Below are 26,516 nucleotides of genomic sequence, written 5' to 3' on the forward strand. Positions count from 1 at the left end.
CTCAGTTATACATGTATATATATATATATATATATATGAAGTATTAATAAATAAGTAATTCATTCGGGTGTTGGATACTCTATGGATTACACTTATTTGTAAACGATAGGTAGATGATATTTACTTGACTTCATGTGCAAGTTTGTCCATACATTCTTTTCTAGCATCATCGATATGAATACAAACTCACCACTTCTATCAAATAAAGCTAACCCATTCATTCCGAAAATTGTGTCATAAAAGTTCAGAAACAACCTTATAGATAAGCCATTGGTTACCCACGTGATCCATACAAAAGTTTTGTATTATTATTAATAAGAGAAACCAACTTGTATCACAATATTTTGCATTCTAAAATGAAATGGCAAACCCCAAAGAAACTGCCAAAAATTATAGTTTATTTCAGAATTTCAAAAGCTTTATCATAAAAATAAAACAATAGTTATCTAAACATAAACAAAAGAGTATTATCTACAATATTTCTATAAAGAATCATATCACAGAGAAAATGATACTGAATACAACCGCATTACTGATCATTTCACTCATTTGAGGCCAATGGCTGATCCTTAGCCATGCTTAACAATGGAATCGAAACTTATGATATATATAAATGGTCGTCTTCTACAAACGACATAAACATGCTGGTGAAACAACAGATCGAAGCTCTCCTACAGTAGCAATACGTCTGAAGTGATGATGTCACCCAATATTTGAAATCTGAAGCATTCTCACAAGGCTGCGTTATAAACCTCACGCAGACTATACAAATATACAAAGGAAAGTTCCACTGGCATATGGTCCTGAAAAAGCTTCGACTTTTGTCGACTTTTCTAAATATTTTTAGTCACAAATAATTGTGTATCTTTCGACAATATTATACTAATTCCTTTGTTTGTTCTAACCCCAGTGTCTTTCAGTTTTCCCTCTTCATTTAATACTGCCTTTTATAATAATAGTCTATTTGATAGACCGATTATGTCGGCAGCTAAATTTCAATTATTAGTCACATTTTGAATACACATCTGGTAATGACTGTGTTTTTAATACTGTTCTGGAAGATACTACCTATTCCACTTCCCAATACCCTTTTTTTTACTCAGATTTTGTTTCTAATACTTGGAAGTTTATAGTCATTATTGTTTCCAGGGAGTAGAAAAAACCATCAGACTCATTTTCAAGTTACTATTAGTTTAGTAACGTTTTCTGGATAATTATTGAAAATATATATTTCTCAGAACTTAATCTTTTGTTAATCTAAATTCTGTTCAACATTATTCGTGTAAAGGTAGACAAACGTCAGACCATTTTTTCAGACTCACTAAGTCCGTTATTAAACGTTCTAAACTTGGAGCAATATACCGTATCCGTTTTTCTAGGTGTTTAAAAACTTATCAATTCGATTTAAGTTTGATAAATTTTGCGTTAGTCCCTTTTTTTCCGCTGAGTTTCAGATTTGCTCACTAACAGGATTCCTAAAGTTATATTTAATAGCTGTTTTCTTCTAAGCTGGTGTTATCTTGAGTTTCATAATATACCTTATTCTTCAATAACACAAATCTTTCATCTCTAAGCCACATTCATCTTTTTCAGTTCACAAACGGTATAGTTTCCTAAAACAAACAAAGGAGAAAGGGGAGCAAATGTCTACAGCGAGACTCTTCTAGAGAAATTCTTGGAGGACTAATCTACAAAAGTAGCACAGATGGAAAATAATGATGTTTCGAAAGAGTTCCGTCTTTCGTCTTCAGGTTCCTGGAGTACTTTCACCACACTCAAACTATTACACCTAGATTCCAAGCTATAGTTGCTATTTATATTTGAGTTTTCTTGCTGAGGAGATGTATGAGACCGCGGGGAGACTAAAACCATATTGTATTTTCCAAAGCTGTAAAGGTTACAATGAATATAAACTCTTATTGATATTTCTATTTGTGTTTCCTAAATTAAGTTAAATTTATTGGTCGTAATTTCGATAAATCTCTCAGTTGGTCACTTGCACCTATATTATTTCTACGTCCAATAAACAAATAAAATATAGAAAAACTTCCACTTGAAATGAGCTTATTCTAATCTTTTCTTATCTATTTTTTGCTCATACTGGGTGGTGTAAGTTCACGATATGCATTGGTTCAAGTTTGTGAGCGTATTTGGTGTAGCACAAACATCTAGACAATGTTGCACGTTCAGTGCTAGTTACTGTCTCCTTCTCCATTACTTCTTTTCACACACATTTTTTGATTTACCTCATAATTCTATTCATATTCAAAGTTTAAACATTTGGGAGAAACTCCAATGTCACTCACGACACATACTGACCTTCTCCTGTATGTTATTTCTGTTCCTGTTCCTTCTTTACCTTTAAATGTTACGTTAGTTTCATCAATATAGGACCAAAGGAAGTGTGGTAAACACCCTAAGTGACATGATTCTTACTCTATACTCTGCCTTATTTCTTCTTCTTTCTTGTTATAATGACACCTTTTCAGAGAATTTTAAGGTTACAGAAAATAGATGCATTTGTATTCACTTTGCTTCTCCTTTCCTGCTTATGTATTGCCTGTTGCTTTAACATCAGCTCCTTTTTTACCAGAAAGTAGTATTTTTCTACAATAGTTACGTCTTTATTTCTATGCTCATTCCTTGTCATTTAGTTCGTATTATTTTCTGTCTAATCATGTTCTAGTCTTTTTCTTTAATGTTAGCTTCACTAATAATATTGGTTACAATGTTAGAATTCTCGCGCAAAACCGTCCGTGATTTTGAACTGATAGACTAAAGGTATGCCAGCTAGTCATCAGTCCCTGCCACCAACTCTTGAGCTGATAAAATAATGGGATTTGACTGCCTCTCTTATAACGCATCTATAGCACCAGGATATCAAAAGATATTTTTCAGTAAAGAGACACGAAACATTAACTAGTTAAATGTTTAAAATATATTTATTTTAATTATTTTTGATTTATTGATTATGAATATGTATTTTTAGTACGAACATTATTTTGCATTGTCAGCTTAAGACTTAAAACTGAAGCTGGCCGAACTGAGATATTATTAGGATTGCGGCCAAAAATATTAGTAACAGCAAGGATATCCAAATGATGAATCAATTCAATCTAATCATTATAGGTTATTGGTTCATCACATTGCATACTTCTAGTTAGATGAAATTTTATCAATTAGCTACGTTAGTTAAAGTGTTGAGTTTTACTTCTTATCTATATAGGTAACTTACCTTCGAAATAATTTATTAGTAATATGTTTCATTCTTTTTATTTCAATTTTTTTCTCTTGTTTCATGTTTTTAAACATTTAGTTATTACTTTTTAACAGTTTTGATTAACGGTTCTTTCAAGGACTTTTCTTGTTCTCGCACATATCAAACATCTTTCTTAAGACTATTCAAATGTCGAAAAGTTTCTTCGGGAATTTTTTCTTTGCCAATTACGCACACTTGTCTCAGTCTTTTTTTTTTTTGAAATTTCTTTTCACCATGACTTCTGTCAACGGAATTTCATCTTTCATCATGGATAGTATTTCACGAAATATGTCTTCATTGGGGAGTCCTGCTTTATCGTGAATGCTGAACTCTCAATACAGTTGAAAGTTTTAAAAGTTCGCCATCTGCACATCTGTGATGACTTTGTTCAGCCAATTTCCTGCCATCACTTTTATCACCTGATCAGACTTATCATCTGCCAGCTAGACAATTTATGGTAACTAACTAACTTTTTGTTTTTCCTGGGTTTGGTACCAGCCCTATACTTCTCACATGTCAGGCGAGTTCTCTATGAATTGAACTAAAGGAGTAAACCATATAGTAAGACACTTTTTTAATATTTATAACTACAACATTCTTCCCCTTTTACAAATATGCCTTATTCTCTAGTCTAATCTCAAGGAACTGATACAGTTCTACGTTGTGAACCAGTTTTTGTAGGGTAACCTTTTTTTGTTTCTCGTCTCGAACGCAAATTTTTTGCACGCTAGTCAAGGGCTTTACCACCTGAGCTAAAGAGGTAGCTACGAGTAATCGTTAGTAAGGCATTTTTTAACAATCAAGCTACCACATTCATATTCTCTCACATCCTAGGACCTCACTAGAAGCTCATGAAATGATCCAACGTTCGGAGCTGCATTTTCTTAAGGTAATCTAACTTTATATATCTCCTTGGCTCAGTATTAGACCCGAGTCCTATCATATATCAATAGAGTGCTGTACCAATTGAGATGAAGGGTTAACTTACTACAAACTTCATTAACAACTAAAGACACCACATCTTTCCGGAGTCTATCATATGAAGTTCTAGACAAGAACAAGTATTGGGAAAGTTGTTTTATCTTATGATAAACATGTGGCTACTATTATTTATCCTATTTTCTTCTTGAGTATTTTTCATATTTTCACAGAGTTGCGCTGTGATAAAAATAACAACCTGATTAAACCCGAACATAACTAATTTCTAACACCACTTCATTCGCTTCTAGACAGGTGAAATTAGCTCACCTAATCAGAATCGTAAACCATCTCTTGTCAGCAGACAGACTTCAGTTTTAAGACATATGAACTTAACTTACCATATGAATTTAACTTACTTTCTACTTGTCTCATGTTTCAAGATCTTCAGTCTGTCCTTTTTTTTAGTCTATTTTGTTCACATATGATACCACTACTGGAACTTCTATCAGATCATATGATATACCATCTTAGTCCCACTTCTTGCAAACGTCCATATTCGTATCGATTATCCTTTTCCTGATTTAGGTTCTACACTTTTTTTCGTATTCTGATTCAAACTGTACTCTTACTACTATTTTCTCTGATGTCGCTTGAGCTAATTCAGTTCTTAGATCCCACCCCACCTATCTAAAATCTATCACGATTTCTATACAGCTGATTTAAATTGCAATCAATTCAAGAGTTTGTTCTTTTACTGCATTACTGAATATCCATAGAAATTTTCAAGCATGTTGTTCTTTACCTGACAAAATATCCCATTTACCTAATCTTAGAATATATGTCTGTAGCTTAGTTCTTTATGCGCCTCCTTATCCTGAATTACACTATTTCTTAAGTCATCCTTAGTTTATCACTTCCTAACTTCATCACATCAACATCATCTTCTATGACATTATTTTTTTATTATATTTTGTAATCACATACTGGATTCTGATCTATATGACTATCAATTTTTTTGCTCCTTCTGGCACAGTGAAAGACTCAGTTTAAAGGTCAAACATCGTTCACTATTAGACGACCTCAAATATGAGTAGTCCATAGAATATTAAACCCCGAATACGTTAATAAACAAACAAAAACGTTCTAGTCGTCTGTGATAAAGAATTTATTGGGAAATCAATTCTTGATTTGTATCGTTTATTGTGCATCATTATTTTTTATTTTATCGTAATATGATAAAAATTCTCTTGAAACTGTTTCATTGATTCCACATGTGTTGTGTCAAATTACTGTAATCTATTTTATTAATATTAAATTTTAAACGCTAAAAATTATTTAACTTCTCACTCTTTGAACATACATAACCGTTGATAAACAAGCTTTATATAAAATAACAAATAGTTGTTTTCTTCAACATATTTAATGTTGACAGCACAGAAAACCTGCTTACTGGTGATCGTGTGTGTTTACATTTGTAATAATGATCATAAGTTTCTGAAGACATCAACTTTTAGACTTACATGTTGTTCCAGCCTACTTTTCAATGAAAAAGTGGGAATTTAATTTCTTGATATCTATGTATTTCCCGATAGCTAAAGCCACAACTATCAAGACAATATTTGGTTTTGCTTCTTACATTTCGATGTGTGATCAAATTGTAAATGGAAATGTATCCAGCGTTCTTCTCCAGAAAGACAGGAGTTTTATGAGATTAATGAAGCTCTCTGATAGCTATAATATAATTATCATAACAGACATTGTTTTTCTGTGTAGTAGCACATGTGTTCAAAACTTCATGAAAATGAGGCTAGCCAACTATTTAGCATCAAAATAAAGAATAATGAATTATCGACCTTTGGAGCATTCAGATGTTACAGCTGAACGATATTTTGTTTTCTTACTTCCAAGTGTACTGAGGTTTTCATATTAAGTTGAAATCACTTTCAGGCTATAAAGTAAGACAGTGATTTTGTGATATTCAGATCAATGAGAAATCAAGAACATTACTTGGTTATTTGGTAGGTGGGGTGATATACAGGGCACTAAAATACCTCAACAAACAGACATTAGTGTGTTGTGAAAAATCCTGCTTGAATATATACTTACATATATTCACACTAATAAAAACATTTTTCTTGTAATAATTATACAAGTAACCAACCTCACAGAATATCTGTCCAGCCCAACTTTGGTCGAAGTTACCTAGGATGATTCTTACATCTTTTTCCTGTCAAATAACATAAATATAGTTACACTCTGTGCGCGATATTTATTAGCATTGTTAAAAGTCAGTTTTATTGAAAAAAATAGACACTAATAAAATACTAAGAAGAATAAAGTATGTTACTTAAACCAAGCTAAATTCATGTAGTTTTCTTCCTATTGTCGCTCAAAAATACGTTAGATATTTGGCGATTAGTTTCAAAATTAACATTTTGCATAGTACGTACTTCATAAAGTACACGTTAAATTAGTTTTATTTTTTACTGAAACCTCACCTAACTTTATGTTACACATTCTTCTGTATTTTAATAAATAAATTTTTACGTATAACTTTCAAAACACATTTAATTATTTCCCTAATACAACAGGAACATAAGCATATAAAAATCTAAACTTGGAAAATATTAGTGTAATTGGTAGACTGGTAAGTAGGATTCTTATGTATAAATCAAGGTTTTCTTCTTCTTTAACAAAAAGTTTAGAAAATAATTTATTTTTAAACATTTCGTAGTAGAGCTGTTTCAAATGGTGTGAAGGATTTACTATTATATATCTATTTTAATATCGATGTCTGTTTAAGTTAAATTTATATTTAGAAATGTACATAACTCATACTGTTAAATCTATATTGCGAAATTCTTGCCTATTCACTAAAATTGTAGAAATTTTTCGAGTGTAAGAACCAACAATATATGTGTATAGGTAAACATTGGTGTATCGTTTATATTATTGCGTAAGCTGAAGTTTCCAGAAACTTTCCTCACGCCTATAAATACAACCAACGCCACGCGCCAAAAGACAGTATATGTTACTGGTTTGCTATAGTTAGTGTGCTATAAACCTCTGAAGCTATAACTGTAATTGATACAACGCTTATTGATCTGGAACTTCAGATATTTGACTAGGAACATTTATAGATTTCGGATATTACAAACCATTTAACTTCAGTGGATTCACATTGGACATTAGTATTTTTTACGAAAACATTATATAACTTCAGTGGTGAATAACTCGGCGTGCGAACCGGCGAAGAAAGAAGAACACAGAACTAGCTACTTCCCTGTTTAAGTGAATTGTATCTACAACTACTCAAAATTAATTCGCTCATCGTGAATCCTCGATAAGATATCAAGAAAGTTCTAGACCAGATAGAGGACTCAGTATTGTTTGTAAGTTTATAAAACTTTTGTACATAGATCATTATTTGTAATAACCGTTATTGTAAATTGTGTTATTGTTTGTATATTAAAATATATTTCTATTAAAAAACTGTGTGTATCAATCTTGTTTGCAAGTATCATAAATTGGGTACATATCGACATTTATTTAATTTCTAAATCTAAATTATCATTTAGCTCAGTTTCAGTCTATTCGAAATTATAATACGTTACGTAATAAATGGGAAACTCGTCCGTTGTACGCAACAATAGAAAAAACAGCAATGGCAAAGTTACATTTAAAAAAAAGTTTAAACTTTCCTGATTTTAGGATATGTAAGATTTATCACATTTACTAGAGAACAGTTCAACAGAAGGAGAAGATATAATAATTATAGACTGTTTATATTTGTTCATTAAAGTTATTAAAAAATTCCGTTACGTCTTTACAAACAATAAACGTATGAAAGAAAGTAAAAAAAATCCCCAGTTCATTTCTTTTTTCTTAAAAAATCCAAACAAAAAAAAATTCGTTAGACTTGTTCGTTTTTCCTTGTTACATGAACCAGTTATAAGGGAAAACAACAACAACAACAACAATGAAATAGAAAGAAGTTGAAATCTAGAAAAAAAATAAGATTGGATAATGTAGTCCTTGGAGCAAACGTCAAGAACTGTGTACAGAAATAACTTATTTCAACACAATTCAACAACCATAAGAAGTGGTTATTCTAATAACACATCTAAAACTTATAAGGCTGTTTGTTTGTTTTGAATTTCGCGTAAAGCTACACGAGAGTTATCTGCGCTAGCCGTCCCTAATTTAGCAGTGTAAGTCTAGAGGGAAGGCAGCTAGTCATCACCACTCACCGCCAACTCTTGGGCTACTATTTTACCAACGAATAGTGGGATTGATCGTCACATTATAACGCTCCCACGGCTGAAAGGGCGTGCATGTTTGGTGGGACGGGGATTCGAACCCGCGACTCGCAGATTGCGAGTCTAGCTCCCTGGCCATGCCGGGCCTAACTTATAAGACTATCACTATACAGAACAAGCAATTACGTTTATAAACAGATGTTATACGTATAGATAAACGTATAAACGCATTTCCTATTTCAACGTAGGACTGCTAGAAAAGTTAAAGATAGGCAACTTCTCGGCCTTTCTTAAATTTTATTACATATTAATATAATAGTTATAAAACTACACGCCAAAAATATATTCTTAGTTACTTCTATATTTCAGCTTTTATTATATTTAATTTTCATAGCGTACTTCCGTTTGGCTAGAAAGAAGAACACTGGAATTAGAAGTAAATATAAGAACATTTTGCAATTTATCAACCAATGATTTAGATAAAAAAGTTTTTGCGCTAATTTAATGATATAATATATAAATGCATAAGTGATGAAAATTCATATTATACTATTAATGTATGAGTATTCTTTTGCCAATTGAGTTATACATATTTTTCATTTAACTTTTTCTTTCTTGAGCAACAAATCGATCTAATTGTTTTAAATAGTTTTCTCACTCTGGTCTCGTTTGTTTGTTTTTGAATTTCGCGCAAAGCTACACGAAGGCTATCTGCGCTAGCCGTCCCTAATTTTGCAGTGTAAGACTAGAGAGAAGGCAGCTAGTCATCACCACCCACCGCCAACTCTTGGGCTACTCTTTTACCAACGAATAGTGGGATTGACCATCACATTATAACGCCCCCACGGCTGAAAGGGCGAGCATGTTTGGTGGGACGGGGATTTCAACCCGCGACCCACAGATTGCGAGTCGAGTACCTTAACCACCTGGCCATGCCGGGCCCACTCTGGTCTCACTTTGAAGTAAACCACACAGTTCGAGAATGGGCGTAGGTCCAATGATCAACGTGCCGGAATATGATTTGTTTGCTATGTTTTACCACAAAACACGATTTGCACTTTGATGCTGTTAGTGTAATATAAGAATGACATTCAAGTCCCATTATTCAATTAGAGTAACTTGAAGGTTGACAGTGGGAACTGTTGTCTAGCTGCTTTCTTTGTAAACTATCAGTTTAAAATTAGGGAGAGTTAGCGCAGATGGTAATTTACGTAGTTTTGTGTGAATTTCTAAAACACACACACAAAGAACTTAAAGTGCACCTAATTGTTCGTAAAATATGGCTAAGGTTTAGAAGAGACTCTTATATTTTATTCATGTAGAAAGCCATTGGACGAATAGAAGTAGACTAATCAAACCAGGCTTTTGTGAAGTTTTGTACATGTGTCTCAAAGTGGCAGAATATGAAACCGTTTCTAAACTAGAGATACTGTTATTTGAATGAGTGAGCAAAATAGACCATTACAGTTGTTCGGACGAGTGGACAAGGCAGACTATTATAGTAGCTTGGACAAGTGTACAAGGGAGACCATTCATTCATTCATAATAGAAGCAGAAGTCTGCCATTTGCCAGTTTTGGCTCGACGGGATTGCAGGGTCGATCTAAGACTGAATAAGATGTTCATAACCACGCGGACGGTTAGAAACAAATTTCACAATCTGTATGCTAGATACCTAAAGAAGGTGTTTTCCTCTTACAAGAAAGCTTCCCTACAATAATGTCCAGAAGGTCAACATTATGAGAAGCATTTTTCTTCTTACAGACGAATCGCGTTTCACTTTCCATATCAAACACTAGCTTTTTCTTGTCGTAGTTGCATTATTATAAATTAATATTACTTTTAAACTGTTTTGTGCAATGTATACAGGTATAGTAATACATACATCTTTTACTTTCTATTTCCAGAATTTCGCTGCTTTTATGGTATCAGTGAACTTTCCTCGATATCAACTGGAACAGACTTATCTGACCCTTATAATTAATAATAGCGTTATTATAAAAAAATTAAGTATTAAATTTAAACCTCTAAGAACACAATCTTATTGAATCTAGATACAAAAAAATATCATAATGGTTTAAGAATATTCTATCTCTTTCAAACCGTAATCGCATTTAGTCTTTTAACTGTATTGATTTTAATGTGAAAAGTAGATCTGAAGAGTAATGAAAGAGCATAGAATTTTAAAAATTGAAAGTCAGGATAAAACAAACTATTGCATGAAATACAATATCCACAGGAAGTGAAATTTGATTTGTCAATTTACTACTATATTGCTATTATATATATATATATATATATGTGTGTATGTGTGTGTAACTTACTGATGCTGGAAAGTAACATCACCTTAATTATTTCTGTTTGAAAAGACTTCATGAACTGATAATACTGAATAACTATTAAACTTCTAAAAAGTTTGTGTCATCAAAATACTTCGAAGTGGGTTTCTAAACTGTGTTAGCCTAGCCGTTTATATTGCTGTCTGATAGTACTTACTTTTAACTTGAGTATAGCTGACGTCAGTTCATCGACGAATCCGTGTTGTGCAGCAATATCTATTTTGGCTGTCTCTAGAGCTGTTAACAGCTTACTGTGAGGCTAAACGGGCAACAAATATAGCGAATATTAATATCAACAAAATGTATAAAGAACCTAAAGTCTTCTTGTAGACCAGCAGTATCCTATAATAAAAAGTAGAACTAATATTGGAATATATCTATCTGGATGTCTCTAAATGTTTGTCTGTCTACTCGTAATATTCTAAAGCACGCAGGATAAAAAGAAAAACTTTAACACCAGAAAAATAAAAAAAATCAAATAACACGAGCGCTTTGAGGAAGTGGATCTTGGATGAAGGAAAGTCCTCTTTCTGTAAACGTTCGAGTTATTGAATATATTTTCTGGTTAAGGAAGTGGATCTTGGATGAAGGAAAGTCCTCTTTCTGTAAACGTTCGAGTTATTGATTATCTTTTCTGGTTAAGGAAGTGGATCTTGGATGAAGGAAAGTCCTCTTTCTGTGAACGTTCGAGTTATTGATTATCTTTTCTGGTTGAGGAAGTGGATCTTGGATGAAGGAAAGTCCTCTTTCTGTAAACGTTCGAGTTATTGATTATATTTTCTGGTATTCGTCTATTTATATATTTTGTTTAATGATCGTTCTATCGTGTAGTTCTTTGCACAAACATTGCACAGTAACGTTCATAAAAAGGCAGAAAAAACCCTAAAAATCCAATATGTGCTTATTGCAATACACAGTAATATTTATTAAAATACTACGATATGTTATATGGAATTTGAAACGTACACCTGAAAACGCGTCTTGTAGGCTTTATTGGAAAATTGCTATTCACCTCTGTTGGAATAGGGAATATATTTTCATATAACTTTGTGAATAAGGTGAAGTAAATTCTGCTCAGCACCTCTGAAAAGCACCTATATAGCTCTATTAAGAAGGTGGGGTGCATATCACGAGGCGTAGTTAAAAAGGTGGAGAAGATTTCGTGTAACTCCATTCAGAAGATGTTGCCTGATGAAGTTTACTGCAATGTAGCAGAAAGTTCCTAGATTTTCATCTTTTTTAATCGTGCAGAATACCTGATTCAGTTTTTCTAATAAAGGTCCCAAAAGAATAATATATATATCATAATGTTCTAACCTATAGCACCCATTCGAAAAATATCGAAGTTAATAACAACTATCACAAATCAGTAAATATTAAACACATTGAAAGACTTACCAGAGCATATCGTGGTGAATTCTGATAAAGGGTTCCAACCCGTGTCCAGTTGAAGTACTGTAACAAAGCAACTCTTGCTGGGTTGAAAGCTGCCTCACTGGGGACTACACGAAAAAGGTTCGGGTAATTTTCCATTCTGTACATCGGATGCGTGTCTGCATAAGTTAACTGTTAGAAGATAAACGGAAAATACACTACTTACCGAAAATATCATCCAAATATAGTGCAAACATTATTCCGTACAGATTCATAATTTAACATAACTTCATTACCATAAAAGTAATATCGCATAATTTATTTTGCTCAATTTTAGAATATTATATATATATATATATTACTGATTTGTTGTTTACAGCGCATATCAACACAATGGACTATATGCGCTCTGTCTACTGCGAGGAATTGAGCCCGGAATTTTAGCGTTGTTAGTCCACAAAACTACTGCTGACCCACTAAGGGATTTACATATGTATTATATACTGCAAGAACAAAAATCGTGCATATGGTTTATTAATAAAGATATACAGATAATATACTTCACGGTTTCACAATATTCTGATGTTAAAATTGTTATTACATATAATTATATCGTGATACAGACTGTCTAAGAAGTGGATAATACATTATAATCTATGTCGAAAATTATTTTATCCAGGCAATAATCTACTCACTAACTACACCTTTGGAAAACTAAAGCTTTTGCAGAAATTATAAGGGAATGTTTCGGTGTAGAAATAGAAATGGAATTTAGAACCAGAACAACATCTTATAGGTACGGTTAAAAGGCCAGGTCAGAGGTCCCTAGAGTTCAGGTATAGCCATACCTAATTTAAACTACTGACTAGAAGGTGGAATCAGTCAGCTGCACCCACTATTACAAAGGTTTTCTCCAGCTTTGAACCGAATAATGGAACTTATTCCATTACTGAAAGTATGAAGTGTGTTCAACGACATTACATCACGAACTTTGAACCTTTCAATCCATGGTTCGATATACTAACCGTTAGACCATGCCAGGCTGTGATCTTTGTAAAAACAAAATGAGTCTATTTGTAACTAAGACGAGGAATTATGGGATTTAAAGGTTATGTTATATTTTATATCACTTATATTTATATAAGTATTATTGTTACTCCAAAAATATTCTTTTTTATATCTTAAATGCAGTGGTTGTAAGGATCAATATGCTGGAGACACAAATTATCTTTATCTTAGCCTACGAGAATTTCGTGTTAAACATCCTGGTCTAAGTGTAGTCCCGAAAACTATTATTCTTGTGTTTTCATTTTGAAGTATTTCAAATAAAAATAGAATATCACTTTTAAGCAATATTTTGTTAAAAATAATTCATGCTTCTATAATTATGACTCGATCAGCACAAAGATTGTTTTTGGATAACTTAGTAAATGAATTTTATTTTACGCCAATATTGAGTTTACGAAGATGGCTTGAAGCTCCACATTGAGCTTTATGTCATCAGTATATTATCAGTAAGTTACCTACCTTTACATTTAATAAACAATAAAGCTTTTGAGAGGCCAAGTGGCTGTTCTTACTACTGAGAAGGGTTTACATAAGACGCAAAAATACAATAAAGTGTTGGAATTATTCTTTAGTTTATTCTGTTAAGTGTTAGAATAATTCTTTAGTTTATTCTGTAAAGTGTTGGAATAATTCTTTAGTTTATTCTGTAAAGTGTTAGAATAATTCTTTAGTTTATTTCGTAAAGTGTTGGAATTATTCTTTAGTTTATTCTGTTCAAGACTGGTAGAACTTTTGCTTCGTAAATTCTCCTCTTGTTTTTGTTTTTAATTTCGCGCAAAGCTACACGAAGGCTATCTGCGCTAGCCGTCCCTAATTTAGCAGTGAAAGACTAGATGGAAGGCAGCTAGTCATCATAATCCAACGTCAACCTTGGACTACTCTTTTACCAACGAATAGTGGGATTGACCATCACGCTATATCGCCCCCACGGCTGAAAGAGCGAGCATGTTTGGTGGGACGAGGATTCGAATCCGCGACTCTCAGATTGCGAGCCAAGTGCCCTAACCACCCGGCCATGCAGAGACAAAATAGTTCTCTTCAGCAAATACAGTTTTTAACTAAAGAGTCACTCATCAGAGCGCATACCTCCGCCATGCAGCGTTGATCATACTCGAACCTTAACAAATAGAAAAATGTATTCATATGTCCGTTGATGACAACGGACACAAACAAATTTTGACACGGCAATGAGGAATAATATTCTACTTATATTCACCAAGTTTCATCAAAATCCGATAATTTTTGACTGAGTTATAGAGCAAAAATATTCCGAAAAATTGGTCCCGATTTTGATAGATAGGGATTTTTCTCGTGACCTTGATGATACCTTACCCTTTGATGGCGGAGGTAACTATCACAACTTGATATGAAGTCTTAACATCCTTTATATTCCCTTGTGCGCCACGAAAATATGTAATTACAACAGGATAGTTAACTATATATATATATAATATACACGTATATATATATGTGTGTGTGTGAATTGACAATTGAATAATTTCAAATTCTCTCCTGGAGAATCTTATAATTATAAGTCCATGTTTATGATAAATGTACTGAAGTAGGAGCATAGAACAATCTAAACTTAGCTTTGAAAACTCTTCCCACCAAATGGCTTTATTTATTTGTTTTTTTTGTTTGTGATTAAGCATAAAGCTGCACAATATGCTACCTGTGCTGTGTCTACTGCGAGTATCGAAACCCATTTTTAGCCTTATAAACCCGCAGACTTACCGTTGAGCTACCGAGGGCGCTTTTATATTTAGAATGCTGTCACAGGGCCAGACGAAAAGGAAAAATTTGTATCAAAGTAATCATCATTAAGATATTGCACAGATAATATTAATATTTTTTTCTTAGTATCTTCTTGTGGGTTTTATAGCGAAATTTAGTGAAATTCTATTAAAACATTTTAAAAGTTACTGATAAAAGAGAATGAGATTTTGAACAACATTTTCAAGCAATTCGTGATTTTAAAATGAAATAACTTTTCTTTGTTTAAATTAAGATATTCATAAGTTTTGGTACTACTTTGAAGCATGAATACAGCAAGAGAAAACAAGCACTGATAATAGAAATTACTGAAAAGTATATTGGTTAAGCAAAAATAGTATAACAGTTTAAAACGTTCCTTTTCATGAAAAAATTACGAACGAGATTAATAGTGGTGTTTAACATTCAGTATAAGTTGAAACCGTGAACGTATTACAACGTGCACACGATTTGTTTTAGAAAATGAAGGCAGGGTGATTCGACCGCTGCTTGTGGAAATGGTGATTTATATATTAATGTTAATATATTTTTAATGGTAACAAATACCAGTGTCTGACACACGAGGCTAACTACTCAACGCTTTCGTTGTAGATCGGTGCCTACACAGAATATTTGATCAAACACATCTGTGTACTTAATTTGCAAATATTGATGTCGTTAGAACCATATTGCTTTAATCTGCTTATATGCTTTTAGTCTTTTCAGGCGCTAAATAATAAATAAAGTATTGCAGTCAGCAGTTTGAAAACTAAGAGATTACTCGAGCTTAAATGGAGTTCAAATAGGTTTATATTCTTTTTGAGCTTTAGGGTCCTTGTGAAAAATAATAAAACCATTTACGAATTCTGTCAGACGAGAAACAAAAACGCTTGTTTTTGTCAAGTATTAGAACAGCAAAGTAAAACAGAAAGCATAAACTATCCAGCACTTGCTCCCCAGTGACACAGCGGTAAGTCTAACGGCTTATAAAGCTAAAAACCGAGTTTTGATACTCGAGTGGACACAGCACAGATATCCCATTGCGAAGTTTTGTGCTTAACTTCATAGCTTCAGGAGTTGACGGCCATAATCCTCAATATTATCTCATTATTTAAGTCACACGAGTAGCGTAGTAATACCTTACGCATTTCGATAACTTTCAAAAAACAAATAAAATAATTCTGAATTAAACACGAGATGCTAGAAAGGCATAGTTGAAACAACTAACTAATCAATCGATCTCTTATGTTCGTATTTCCTTTTGCTAAGGTGGCAGGTGTGCATCTAAAATAGTAGCTAAATTCTTTTTTTTTCATATTTATGAGTTTCATAGTAAAACCCATAAATCTAGTTGGACAGAAAAATCATTGAATAAAAGTATTGAGTGCTAACGCAAGGTATTCAAAGTGGTGTTGCTGTGACTTTATGTTAAATCCAAGAATGATATCGATACATGTTATCTATTAATGTTTGTTTCGATTTCATTATATTTCTCAGAATTCCAACTCCCGTATAATTTTATATCTTTCAGAGTCTTATAAAATCAGCTTCAAAATGAAGAGTACTTAAGCTTGCATGACTATTTTGTATGCATATACGTGTAAAACAAAAAAAAAACGTTCGTTGTTGTAAAACAATATGTCACACACCCGATTGTTTATTCTTTATTTGCAATTAGGCACACAGCTATAAAATGGGCTATCTGTGCTCTGCCTGCCACGGGTATCGAAACCCGGATTCTAGCGTTATAAGTCTGCAGACATATCGCTTTGCCACTGGGGACAACACACCCGATTTATAAAACCAAGAGTGTAGATTTTTTTATGTGAATATTTGTGTATTTATTACATATGTTTTTCTATAAATTTGAGATCGCTCGAGTCGCAATCTGCGGGTTCGAATCCCATCACGGAACATGTTCGTCCTTTCAGCCGTGGGGGCGTTATAATGTGATGGTCAATCTCATTATTCGATTAAAGTAGCCCAAGTGTTGGTGGTGGATGATATTGACTATATGCCTTTCCTCTGAACTACCACTTCTAAATTAGGGACAACTGTTGTGGCGAAATTCAACAAACACATAAACTTTATTAGTGATATGTAAAATCATGTTTAAACAGTTATTTTCAGAAATATTGTGAGTGGGTTCATATCACAGTAAGAAATAATACATTCATAGTTAACGTTATTTGTAGGATTGTGACCAACGAGGCTCGCTGTTAGTAGGGAAATTAAAAAAAAATTGTTAATCAATTACATTTCAAAACGATTTTGGGATTTCAATTCTAATCCGATTTGTCAATGTTTTTCAGTTACTAGTTTCTTCATAGTAACACCATACTTACTTCTGCCATATAGACTTCACAGGAGTTCATAATGTATAAAGTTAAAAGCAACAACTTATCGTACATTTAGATTCTACTACCAATCTTTATCTATTTCAACTTATCACTACAGTTGTTGTTCTTCTAAAGCCTTAACGTCACTACTAATTATTTTATGTTAATATTTAAAATGTGAACAAAACACCTCTAGTGCTTTCTTATGTATTTATTTGTAGCTTCAAGCTAATATTCCATAAACATTCTTAAATACAAGGTATTCAAGCTCAGTACCAAATACACAAGATCTCAGTTGTAATGGTATCTTAGTTCAATAATTTTGTAACACATTGAAAAGAATACAATACAACAGATCTTGTATTTTTTTATTACAATAACAAAAATATTTATGGAGAAATATCAAAATAAACAAAAAACATGCAATATAAAATATGGCTTGTGACTAGATTTTATATTTTATTTTGTCACAATTTTATTGAGCTTCCCTTAAAAATGCTGACGAGTTCTAGTTTACATTTGTAATAATAGACCCGAGCCTAGCCGATTGGTTAGCATGCCGGAGTTTGGATCTATAGGTCTTCAATTTGCGTTTCGTTACTCAAAAAAAAAAAAACAACAACTTTGCTCCATAATTTGAGATGATGGGTGCATCATAAGGGTGATGGTTAAGTCTTACTATTCGCTCAGACACGAGTAACCCAAGAGCTGGTGGTTAATGGTGTTGACTAGCTTCCTTCCCTCTAGTTTATCAGTTCAAAATTGGGAACTATCTTATGCAGATAACCATTGAGTAGCTTTGCACAAGTACCAGAAACCAAACAAACACAATTTTTAACAATCAACCATATAATATCCAAAGTTAAACTAGTTAACTCATAACATCTGTGATACAAAAGTTTACATTCAGCTTAGCTCCTAATTCACCACATCACATTTTCTTCAGTGTATCTCAGTAATAATTCTTAGGTGAATTAGGAGTTAAGCTAAATGCAAATTCAGTTTTATTCCAATGATGCAATTTGAGAAATGCCAGTTGCTTCATTTTGCTGTATTTATGAGATATCATCTACTGTCTGAGCTAAATCAAAGTTTAGTTTTTGGGGGGATTTCACATACTTTTATGTGTTAAATCAATCCAAGATGATTTTACTGTGGTCATTATTTAACCAGACATTTAAACGGATGTAATATGCAGGTCAAAGTGTTGCTAATATTGACACATTATCCAGTAAATTACAAGGGACTGGAACGTGAGTTACCTTTAAGGATGCCAACGTGTGAGAAAAAGTAGGAAGCGGAAGTAACACCGGATGACACTCTCGTTGAGTTGAGCGATGCAAAATTAACCCTGGTAATGAGGTTAACCGGATGAAAGAGAGAAGGGTACTTTTTATTTTAGCTCATCAATGTTAACATTCACAGTTGATGTGGCATGCTTTCAAAAATGAATGTTTATTTACAGCTAAAAAGAAATAGAAAACTGCCTTAGCCAATCAAGTTAACACAGATTCAATTCATTGCATCATACTTCTAGTGCTAGGATTAATATATATATCGTCAGATTTGAGAAAAATAACATAAGGATCGGTTGGTAGAGATTGCTAAGTGCTAGCGTTGCAAACACTCAGTCCAATGTTCACTACTTACTTTCTGCAGTTGCTTCCTTTAGCGACAAATAATGGCAAAAATATAGGTTACTCTGAAAGCAACTGTAAAGAAGATTTTACAGAATTTGCAAAAAGGTACACATTAAAGTTTCCCCTTCACATTCATACCACTAAGAAAAATAATACTTGCATCAATTTGGGTTTATTGTTTGACGGATACTGAGGTTGCTGAAAACCTCACACGACTCTAGAATCAAAAGTAGACAAAGCCATTGAATAGAATTTCGCAGACCTGTTTTAGAGGCGCATAATGTTCAGGATAAAGAAAAACATTTGTTATTTTTAGTTATGGAGAAGAGCAATAAAATGTATATCTTATGCATAATTAGAAAACTATGGAATAATTGTTTTTTCTTTTCCGTTTTTATTTTTGCTACTAATTGGCCGTTTTTTTTTATAATAATAATTGGTCCAAATATTTAAGGATTTTTATCGTTGAAGAAAATTATATACAAGAGTTTTTAAAACCCATTTAAGGAAAGATCTTAATATAAGAATGATTGTTTGTTTGTTTGTAATTAAGCACAAAGCTGTACCCAATGAGCTATCTGCGCTCTGCCCACCACGGATATCGAAACCCGGATTCCAGCGTTGTAAGTCTGCAGACATACAACTGTGCCACTAGGGGGCATGTAAAAAAGGAAACATGGTTTCTACCTCCACTATTGAAAATAACTTTTCGTAAGTTAACTGAAGCGTTTTGTTTTCCTCTCCTTATCAAACACATTACGATATCTTCTATGTGCATAACAGGAGTAGAATGTGCTTATAATATTCTTTTTTTACAAGAAAATAGTAGAAACAGTAATAAAGGATTCTTCATGAATGCTTGTGGTACATGCTTACGGAATGAAGAAATTAACGGTATATTTTACCACGAACTGCTATGTATCTATATGATCCCATCGACTTGTACTATAATCTTAGATGAATCGTGTGATTAATATCAGTAACTTAAAAGGCCTAAATAAAATACGTCTTGACAACATTGTCTACAACATTGCGTATCTGATCAAAGGTGAGTCAAAGCTGATTTGCCTTCAACGGACAATAATTTAACAGCTGCAATGGCGAGAGTTCTTTGAAATACGACCTTTATAGTCTCATTAATGTTGCAATTTAAGAAGTACCTCTGCTTTGTCAGTCAATTTAATTTCTGCGGGAATGAGTTTTATTGTGATTTACGCAAAAATGGAAAGAAAGTGCTAGGCACGGGATGGAAAAAGATAAACAAAGCTGAAAGAAATTAGAAATTACTAAAATATTTATCCATTCGAAATCACTTGTTTGTGTTCCATATATGTTATTTGTGTTTTTCTGCGTTTTCATAGTTATTTCATACAAAAAAAAACGGTTAATCTCTTAAAAATATAAGAATTTCAAATTTCTAAAATACATAGTTTACATATCATATTTCATAATTACAAGTAACTAAACATGTCTTTTATCAGGGAGGGGATGCCACCAAAGCTGTGAATAGGCATCAGGGTTTTATTCTACAAGTGAAAAAGATATTTAAAAAACTGCAAATGTAGGAATTCGTGCACCAAAAAGTGAGAAAGCAAGGTAGGAATGGGCATGGTGTAATAGAATTTTCTCATACAACCTTTTCTATTCTATATACTGTAAGCCAGGTGAACTAAACTTAACAAACTTAATTATGCTTATCATACAATGACTAGAGGTTTCTGTGAATCGAATTACTGGAGGCAATATATGTACTGTAAAGTATGTATATACGACACCAGAAGAACAAGATATTCGTGTGGATCCATAACTTGTATGTTTGTTTTCTTTAGAACTTGTCCCTCTCTTTATAATTCACGAGAAGGCAAGAGGATTTCGTACATTAGCTATATAAGTCGATTGAAATACAATGATAAAAATCCTAAGAGGTTTCTGTGTATCGGTGTCATGGATTCGGTTCTGTCAAGTTGTAACGCATTTGTTGTCATGTATTTATTTTTAATGTGAACGTTGTTTAGATTAAGTTTGTATTGAAAAATATGCGTAACTTGTAGTGTTGGATATGTATTGTGTGTAACGAATTTGTTATATATTTATTTTAATGACAACCTAGCTTGCAGTGTTAGTTACGTACTGCGAAACTCCCGCCAATTCTCCAAGGTTGTAGAACATTCGTGAACATAAGAATCGACAATATATCCACTTCTGTAACCAGTTAAATAGAACTCAGTATTGTTGTCGGAATTTTTGAGAAAATCTTTCTCGCACCTATAAAAACAGTTAACGCGACGCGCCAAAAGAGAGAGTTTAAAACGTTGACTAGGAACTTGCTATAGCCGTGTTCGCTATAAATCGTGATTTTGCTAACCCTTATCAACCGGAAAATTTACGACACTTGACGAGGAACGTCAGTGGATTCTCATCGGACGTTAGTATCTTTCCGAAAGTATTACTGAATTCTCATCGGACATTAGTGATTTTATGAAAATATTATCTTACTTCAACCGTCCAACAATTCAGTGTCTGACAAAGCCAGCTAGCTTCTCGGCGATTGTACGTAGATCGACTTCAAGTTAACTCGCTGGATATCAAGAAGACTCTGAATTAGAAAGAAGATTTTATGTTGTTTGTAAGTTAGTGAAATTTTTGTTTTATAAAACTTTGCTTGTGGTAACTATTTTTAATAATTGTTGTTGTAAATTGTAGTGTTGTATATATATATATTAAAACGTATTTGTGTAAAAAACGAAAATGGTGTGTGTCAATCTTGTTGGCAAATAGCGTAAATGAACTAAAATATCGGCTTCGGACTATTTTAAATTCTCAATAGGTAACAATCATGAACACAGAAAAACGAATTAGGTACGGACCGGATGTTGTACACGCCCCTTGTGAAGTTGTACAGAGGAAGTTTTATAACATCATGTCCATTTCTACCCCTTTTTCTCACTTTTTTGGTGCATTCATTCCCACACTTTCAGTTTCTTTAAATATTTTCTTTCCACTTGTTCATGCACCTTTTTCATACAAGTGATATGATCTTATGCATCATTCATTCATTTATGTTGATATCCTGTATGTATATCATCAGTATGGGTGTGCACCATAATATCATGGTATGTAAATAATGGTGTATGTGTGCGTGGTGTGCATTCTCTTCAGTTATGGTGGATGTACACATTGTGGGTGTGCATGTGTGCTGTATATGTGATGGCACACACTATATAGTGATGTAGTGAGAGTTGTGGTTGTGTGCATATACTGATGGTTGATAAATTAGTTAATTAATTTAAGTACCTACTTCACGCTAACACTAGCACGTAGACCTTGCGCTGTTGTTCTATTTAGTGCACTTATAACTATGGTGAGTATGTTTCTTACACAACTAGAAACGTTCAACAATGTTAGTCAGTCAGTCAGTGAGATTGAGAAATTTGTGGTTTTGTGAATTTTTTGTATCTGCTCTGCTGACTTTCTCAAGTGGTTGTATGACTTGTAATATTATAATGGTTTGTTTATCACCTAAGGGTTCTCTCGAATACTTTGGAAGATTTATTACTTGGTTGTTAAAAATGTATGTGAGTAAATAGTTTGTATTGCATGTACTGTGTATCCCCCATTCCTACTATAAATACTGCAGTACTTATGATAATGCTTACACTGATCACAGCATCTTTTCAAACACCAAGGCTTGCGATAGAGGTTAAAGGTAAAACTTACCACTATATGGTTCCTATTTACACATCTACCTCCCGTACATTTATCCCTTCCTACGTTGTAGTTTCTATCATAGCTGTATTCGGATGACGCTTTTTGTGTTTGAGATGTTGTTATGCTCTCTTTTCTTCATATGTTAAAATTAGCACAACTTCTGTGTGAAATCTTTAAAACTGCTTTACAGGTTATCAGTTGGAACACTTTGCTTTCACAAAGAATATTTTGAGAACCAGGAGAAATGTTTCACATATACACATTTGATATGTGTGATGGTATGGGAATGTAAATGTATACTTGTTGCTAGTATTCCACGTCTTTATAAGCGTATAGATAGTTTATTATTTGTATGACTGGAGACAATTGAAGTATTAATTAAGGCTTTTTGAAAATGTGGTTTGAAGTAATTTGTATTGTGTAAAAATCAAATATTAAGATTTTTTTAATATGATTCAATGCTTCCATATTCTTATGCACGTAGAAATCAAGTTGAAAACAATATCTATGACTGTAGTGACTGACTTAGACTATATCAGCACAGTTGAAGCATATTACTTTGTGCTGTTTTAGAACGAAGACGCTTATTATCTCGAAATTTGGATCAATATTGCCATAATGTTATGCAATATGACAAAAACATCAATTATAAGACACCATTATATCCAAATCTACTGTTATTAAAAGCTAAATATTTTGTAACATATCAGCATCAAACCCAAAGTAACCAAGTGAGTAGTTTATTAAATCACGTACAGCTAAAACATATACAAAATAGTTTTGCTAAAAGGACTGTTTGTATTTCGTTACTAAATATACATTAATCTTCCTGTTCATTTTGAAATCCCTGCATCATCCATTTCAAATAACTAAAATCACTAAATTGAAAACTATAATTATTAATAATTAAGGCTACGTATACAAACAAACCCTCAATTATATTAGATACAAAATGCGAACATAAACACATTATTTTAGTGGTGTAAACTAACATAAATAGCAATATAAAGAAAGCTATGCATTGGAGGATTAAGACTACCTATACCACTAGTCAGCTTGATAATTCTATTTGTCACACACAAAGCTTCAAAGAACTACAATAAAATTCGCACTGAAATATTCATGTTTCGTTTCAGATATCGGATAAAGCATTACGGTTTTCACATAACATTTTTGGGAAACTAAAAAAAAAAAAATATAGGATTATTCATCTTATCATATAACTCACACTCTTTGTTCTTCAACTATTTGGCTTCAAAGAATTTAAAAAAGATTCTCGTTATAATGCTAAGGCCGTCTTTCAACAAACAGTCTGTCCAAGTTCTTTGTTCTTCATACAAGCAGTTTCAAAGAGCTTAAGAAATATTTAGTTCAGAGTATTACAATTGTCTATCCAATCTGTTAGCTCAAGAACTTTCTTTTTCATTGAATATTAGGGTTTTTCATTCTACCAGTCATTTTAAATAATTATGGATATACAAATGGAATTTCCTGGACATATATAACAAATAGAAACAGCATTCAAGGATTTTGCAATGATCGTGACTTACTATTGATTTCATACTGTTGATGATTTGGGGCCAACTTTTCATTGCTAGGAGCACTTTTGTTTGCAATACCTCAAGCTGACACACAATTTAGGTGGAATTGTGAATGTGAGCAGACTTTTCAAAACATATTGCACTGTACTCTACTTGACGAGTTAGTGTTGGTTTATCCTTGGCATCATTGTCTATTGTAGATTTTGATACCAGTGGCAATGACATTGGAGTACCATTGTTATAGGTGTACGATGGCATGCGGCACACAAATACCCAAAATATAGCCAGATTTCATTGCTACATGTCAGAAAAAAAGGCTTATAATCTTCTTTTAGAAAAATTTTTTGCACTCCACGTATAGATGAGGGGTCGTTGTTAAGGCAGGCCGTTCATTACTGAAGTGGCTTACAAATTTCAAACACCAAAATAAAGTTTAAAGTGTACCCTTATACATTGAACACTGTCCAAGTCATTAGCTCAGAGATGCAGGTCTTTATCAGTAACCGGCGAGATCCTGCTCATTTGATGAATATCATAGTCTTAGATGCTATGCTTCTGCATGAGTCACTGTAAGCAATAGTAGGTTCAGGCCATACAGGAAATTAAAGTGCTACTGCAGAATATAAGGAACCTTCAGTAGAAGAAAAATGATAAATCCAAAACAGACTAGGGCTCTACTTACTATATAGCAATATAAAGTGTAACTATCACAGAAAGGTGAACATAGTACACCTGATTCCTGCAATATCTGGCTCTTATATGTTTATTGGAGATGCAGGATAATGTGCTGTACCATTGATACTACCCACACAGACAAGAGGACTGATTGACAATGCAGCTAGTGCCTCTCATAATGACAGGAAAATACCGGGGGGGGGGTGTTACAAGTTATATCAATCTATAAAATGAATATATTGGAAATTTACCCATCAGGATATGGAGAGATGATGTTAACCTAGATATAAATGGGCTGTCCAAAGAATTAAAAAGCCATGTCAGGGTAATCTTCTTGAGAGAGCTGTGGAGACTCTATTTCGACAGACAACACTGGATATTGCCAGGACCATTCCAAAGATCAGGAGAAGTAATCAGTATTTGTTGGTATCTATGATCACTTCACTAAATCAACCAAACCAAAGCATGTTCACTCAACAGTTTTACAGCCAAAAGTGTGGGTGAGCAATAGATAACTTACTTAGGAGACCCTAGAACAGATTATCAACTAGGAAGCAAACGTTGACAGCTTATTATGCTACGAGTTTGAACAGATGAAACCATACACTGAAAATATCAAACCCACTTCCATATTCTGCTGAACAACCTGTACAGTATATGCTTTTAAAATATGTAAACCTGGATCTGGATTGGACCAACTGGGATAGTCACCCCGCCTCCTATCTTTAGATGATGTATTTGGCAATGAAACAGCAGTCTATCGGCTGTTCCCCTAATATTTTATTGTTAAGATGGAAAGTAACGCCACTTATTGATGTACTTACTATGCAGACCTACTGTGAGTGTAGACATTCCAAAATGTCCATAAAAATATGCAAAATGGCTGCATAAATTGTTCACAAGCACACTCTACATCAAAATAATTGTTTGACGAGAACGAAGGCTAAGAGGATGGTGGGAAAATGACAGTTTGAATGTGAAGCTGGGTGTTATCTTAGTGCTATTAGCTGTGTACTAGCCACTCAGCCAAAGATAAATTGGTCCCCAGTTATCATTCATGAAATTATGAGATTCAACAATCTTGTGCAACTTGTTGAACATCGAGATAACTTGAAATCATATGTTTTGAAGGAACCACTACAAGCTGAGATTGAAATACATTCGATAGCATCAACGATTGCTACAGCATCTAGAAAATAAAAAAAAGCCGTGGTTCTTGATTTCTGGGCCACTCAACCCACACATCAAGTGAGCAAAGAAAGATTTTCCACAATGGCAATAGTTTGACTAATTTGCATGGTTTTCCCTTGTTGTAAGAGTGCAAATGATCAAGCATCAATCCATTGTCAAATAGAAACCTTGAAGTAATTTTTTTATATTATGTATGGAACTATTTCTATCCTATGCAACTTTTTTTTCACGTTTTCTCTATTTTCCAAGAAACCGAGTCCAAACTGTAGAATTATTCCAAAATTTCTGGATTTGTCTCCTCATACAGTAAGATGGTTAACATGATTAAACGTGTTAATAATTAGCCACGACAGTGGAGTTGATTCATTACAATTTTATGTTATCACACGTAGCTCAGCGCCAACTAATTTTAATTATTTATTAAGTATACACAAAATCGGCAAAAAGTACT

At 33.2% G+C, this 26,516-nt stretch overlaps 1 protein-coding gene across 1 annotated transcript in view; it reads right to left on the reverse strand.

The window, feature by feature from the left end:
* LOC106458509 (gamma-aminobutyric acid type B receptor subunit 2-like) overlaps positions 1–26,516 on the reverse strand; it is a 268,856-nt gene that overhangs the window by 51,954 nt on the left and 190,386 nt on the right. Inside the window, exons 3-5 of the mRNA XM_022384745.1 lie at positions 12,176–12,343; positions 10,935–11,036; positions 6,342–6,407 (exon numbers count right to left, since the gene is read on the reverse strand). Coding sequence (XP_022240453.1) covers positions 6,342–6,407; positions 10,935–11,036; positions 12,176–12,343 — 336 coding nt within the window. The remainder of the gene's footprint in view (positions 1–6,341; positions 6,408–10,934; positions 11,037–12,175; positions 12,344–26,516) is intronic.

Source organism: Limulus polyphemus, unplaced genomic scaffold (genome assembly GCF_000517525.1).
Source record: "Limulus polyphemus unplaced genomic scaffold, Limulus_polyphemus-2.1.2 Scaffold478, whole genome shotgun sequence".
In the NCBI taxonomy this organism is placed as follows: domain Eukaryota; kingdom Metazoa; phylum Arthropoda; class Merostomata; order Xiphosura; family Limulidae; genus Limulus; species Limulus polyphemus.